A 4416-nucleotide genomic window follows, 5' to 3' on the forward strand; every position below is an offset into this window, starting at 1 on the left:
GGTTCACATTATATATATATATATATATATATATATATATACATACATACACTAGTATTTCAGCCCGGCGTTGCCCGAGTGTTTGCAGGTGTATGTTGAGCAAAAAAAAAAAAAAGTGCTAGTAGGAAGGAAGGCTAGAACCCGTACGGAGAATGGAAAAAAAAACACTGACGTCTTGGCTGTTATGACCACTGCCAAACCGGATGTGACTTATGTTTAAATTAAGGCTAGATAAACGAAAGGAGAGGATGACTTTCAAAAATATCGGCGAAAAAACCGACCCCCCTGTAGAAAAGGGTCTAGTTAAAGGTGGAGATATTAATGTTTTTAGCCAATTTTTCGATATTTGTCGTCTGAAAGTTCGAACTTCAAAACGATACCGATCTTGGTAAAACCTGTCGCCTCTGTCGAAAGTTTTAGGCAAACATGCAAACATACATACATACATACATTTATATATTGGTAACTAAGAATTTTCGACCCAAACCGATTAAAAAGCTTGCCCTATCTCTGAATACCCTTTATGTCAAATTTCAAATGTTTAGACCAGAAATTGTCTGAGTAATTTGGTAGAGACAGCAGAGGTAAAAAAAATTTTTTACTTTGACCCCTATCATGACACCTTAATATTTATTGTTTTGGGCTCAAATCAAGTTATTAAGTTAGATCCATGTCCAAGGAACCTATATCCAATATTTCAAGCGTTTAGATCGGAAATTGGCGGAAGAGTTTGGTAGAGTTCTCAAAGGTCAAATCGTTGAACTTTGACCCCCTAACAGCCAAATTTCTGGCCGAAAATGGATTACAAAGATCCCCCCCCCCAAAAAAAAAACGGTCAATTTTTTTTTTAACTTTTACCCCTATTATGACTCCTTAACATTTATTGTTTTGGGATCAAATCAAGTTAGATCCATGTCTAAAGAACCTATATCTAAAACTTCAAGTGTTTAGACTCTCAATTGTCGGAGGAGTTTGGTAGAGTTCTCAAAGGTCAAATCGTTGAACTTTGACCCTTTAATCGCCAAATTTCTGGCCAAACACCGATCACATCGATTTTCCCAAATCTCAGTGCCCTGTATATCAAATTTCGAGTCTGTAGACTAAAAATTGACAGAGTTATTGCGTAGGGAAATGCACACACACAGAGACAGACAGACACTTTCACTTATATATATATATTTTTCAAAAAAAAAAAAAAAAAAACGAACGATACAGGTAAGAAGAACATTTTTAATAAGAAAGGAAGTTAGTGATGAAAATCAATCTGAAACAAAGGGAGAAGATCTAGTATCCGGAAAGTTTGTCCCGATTTTTAAAGGAGCTGGTGTCTGATCAACACTGTTGGGGAGCCATAAGTAAAATACCGTTTTGTTTTTAAAATCCCTGAAGAATTTGTTCCATAGTAAACAACTGATAATCCCTACAATAGTTAAAGTAGTTTTAGAAGCAAACTTATACAGAGGTTGCAAGAAATGAAAGGACTGACAAGCAAGATCTTCCGATGAACGACTTTGAATTAACTTTTTGGGTTAGTTCAATTTTGTTATCCCGACAAAAGGAGTGTGGACCTGTAAATTCACTCTTGTCTGTTCGTCTGTCCGCACTTTTCTCAAAAACTACGCCTTGGAATTTTTTGGAATTTTGCACAAACATTAAACATGATATTAGTAAAAAAAGTAACAGAACGGATTTTTCGGGAAAACTCGGGTTGCCTCCCCCACACCCAGGGGTGCCTTTCGGGTTAAAATGGCTAAAAAAAAAAAAAAAAAAAAAATGATGCCTTGGATTTTTATAAAACTTTCTGAAAAGTAGTAACTAACTGATTTCTATATAATTTTGTTTGTCTATACTTCGCGATAACTCTTCAGTGTGCTCCAGGGGCTCTTTTAGGGCTAATAAAAACACTATTTGGGGACCAGTTTATCATCTTTGTCCAAAGTTTTCTGTGTATGTCTATTTACTAGTTTTGCATAATGCTGAACTCAAATTTAACTATGTTAAGGCCTTGGGGTCTTTTGGGGCTAAATAGACGGAGGGGTACAAATGATGGACTTGGTCATTTCTTTTTGTTTTTTTTGTTTTGTTTTGTTTTTTTTTGCATAGTGAAGAACTCAAATTTACATATGTTAAGGCCTAAAATTGCACCGTTCGTTCATTTTCACTAGGATTTTGACGTCCCCTAGGGACTTCTGTGGCTAAATGTGGTGGGGGAGGGATGCTGAACTTAGTCATTTTTTATCTCTTGTTTACTATGCATTCACAGGGGGGGGTATGTATGCTTCAATTTTTTTCTATAGTTTTAAAGGTTGAAACACTTCTATTACATATGTATCAGACTTTTAGCCCGTAAAAACTACAAAAGTTATATCCCGTTGACTTGGAGCGAGTGCTTTATACCACATTTCTAAAGTATGGTATTGATGAATAATTCCTATTTATACATAGAACAGGTACTACATTTACTTCGTTGTACCTTATATAACAAAGGTTCATACAAATTTTAGGTCAGATCGACACAAAGATTTCCGAGAATAAGTAGAACAGACAAACAAAAAGAAATCTAATATATAAACGGCTATATGTCTGTCTGTCTCCATATTTTCAAACTATCTCCTCCGAAACTGAAAGTTGCTGAGCAACGCTAAGGGCCTGAAATGATTGGATTTTTTTTTTTTTTTTACTGGCCGTTCTTTTTTGGGGTCTTTAGCCGGCTAAAATTGTTTTTAAAGGGTTGAAAATTAGGTCAAAACTGAAAAAGATCGTTAACATTTTGTACATTCATCTTAGTTTATTTTTGATCACTTCATATGCGTGTTACGTTGGTAAAGTGGTAACGTCACCAGCTTTGAATGCTAAAGTTTAGATCTCGATTCTAGTTGATGGCAACTAAATACTTTTTTTTTTTACTTTTGAAATTGCAACTATAATAATGTATACTATATCCGGGTAAATTAAAATATGATTTTTAAGTGTATTTTACGCCCGGACAAAGCCGGGCGCCCCCTCCTCCGCTAGTATTATATAGATGACAAAGAAAAACACATGCGTTTTTTTTTTATTATTTAAACGGCTCCGTTCAGTCTCGTCAGACTATGGATACCCACTGAAAGACGTTTGTGCGTGAAATTATTGTGGCAACAGTTGCACAATCTCCAACCACATTTCTACGTTGGCACTGTTTTACTTCTAGTTGCAAGTATATACAAGTTGAAGACGACTGTAAATAATGCCAAGATAAGCGGAGAGCACATACAGCGCCTAGTGTTCCCAAATGGTCACCCATCTGATACTGGCCAGGCTTATCGTTGTTTAACTTCGGTGATCTTGCGAGTACCGGTGTACCAATGTGATTGTGCCATATGTATCTTTATTATAAACTTGGAGATACAATATTAACAGAGAAACCCGACGTTGCCCAGGATTGAATATGGATCAACGAATGTTTTATCGTTTTATAGTGAGATCAAAACTAAATATAAATATGACATTATATATATATATATATATATATATATATATAAATTTAAAGAGGATTAAAGAGCAGAGTGTATTTTAATGTAATAGTAAAATCACTAATGTAATTAAAATACAAGAAAAAACAGTGCTCGTTGTAATGCAGATATATAATAAACTCACGAGGCATATATATCCTAGAGATATTTTAATATTTAGTAAGATGATTGATAATTTATAATTAAAATTAAAAATCGGTTTCATAAAGAGGAACACAACAAAGTCAATAAATTGTACGATCGTTTCGGAAACGAAGTTTTTGAAATAGACATTAAATCATGGACAATAATTTTGACATATAGTTTTTTGAAACAAAGTCTCCTCATCAGCAAAAATATTGGGTGGGGTTATATATACGACTTGCGTGCTATCAGCTAGAATCGAAACCAAAACATACCTCTCCACCCTCATGCCTTAGCCTCTGACTCACGTCCATACGCATATAAGAATTCACCTAGCATTCATTTTTAAATGATGGAATCGCTTGATCGTCGAAGACAAGATTCAAGCAAGGGCGCACGGTTCACAGAGGTTTATACTTATATAGATTAATAAAGAAATAAACAACTTGTCACGTGACGGATATGATGCTCAATAGAATTTTAACTTTATTTACAAAAAAAAAAAAAAAAGTATTGGACATTTTCCAACAGTAAATAATGAGGACATATAATATAACAGTCCGTATAAGAGTTCAAACATCATTGTGTTGTTACAAGGTTTTAGAGAAGATAAACAAAACGGAACTAGAATATATGGATAAATTAAAACAAATGATTTGTAATGGAACACTAATTCCATCATATTCCTGTCATTCTACTTCAAGCATTGATGGGGATTTTGCTTTTCTGTTTTTTCGGTACGTAAATATTTTGAACAATCTCTGGTTGAAACTGGTCGTAG

The 4416-nt window shown here is 34.4% G+C and overlaps 1 protein-coding gene across 1 annotated transcript in view; it reads right to left on the minus strand.

Moving 5' to 3' along the window:
- Positions 1 to 3739: 3739 nt before the first annotated feature.
- The window catches only part of LOC145248661 (uncharacterized), a 17354-nt gene continuing 16677 nt past the window's right edge, over positions 3740 to 4416 (minus strand). Inside the window, exon 3 of the mRNA XM_080110329.1 lies at positions 3740 to 4416. This exon is cut by the window's right edge and continues 232 nt beyond it. Coding sequence (XP_079966455.1) covers positions 4335 to 4416 — 82 coding nt within the window. The 3' untranslated portion in view covers positions 3740 to 4334.

Source organism: Euprymna scolopes, chromosome 27, assembly GCF_053919585.1.
Source record: "Euprymna scolopes isolate OS-2025 chromosome 27, ASM5391958v1, whole genome shotgun sequence".
Classification (NCBI taxonomy): Eukaryota; Metazoa; Mollusca; class Cephalopoda; order Sepiida; family Sepiolidae; genus Euprymna; species Euprymna scolopes.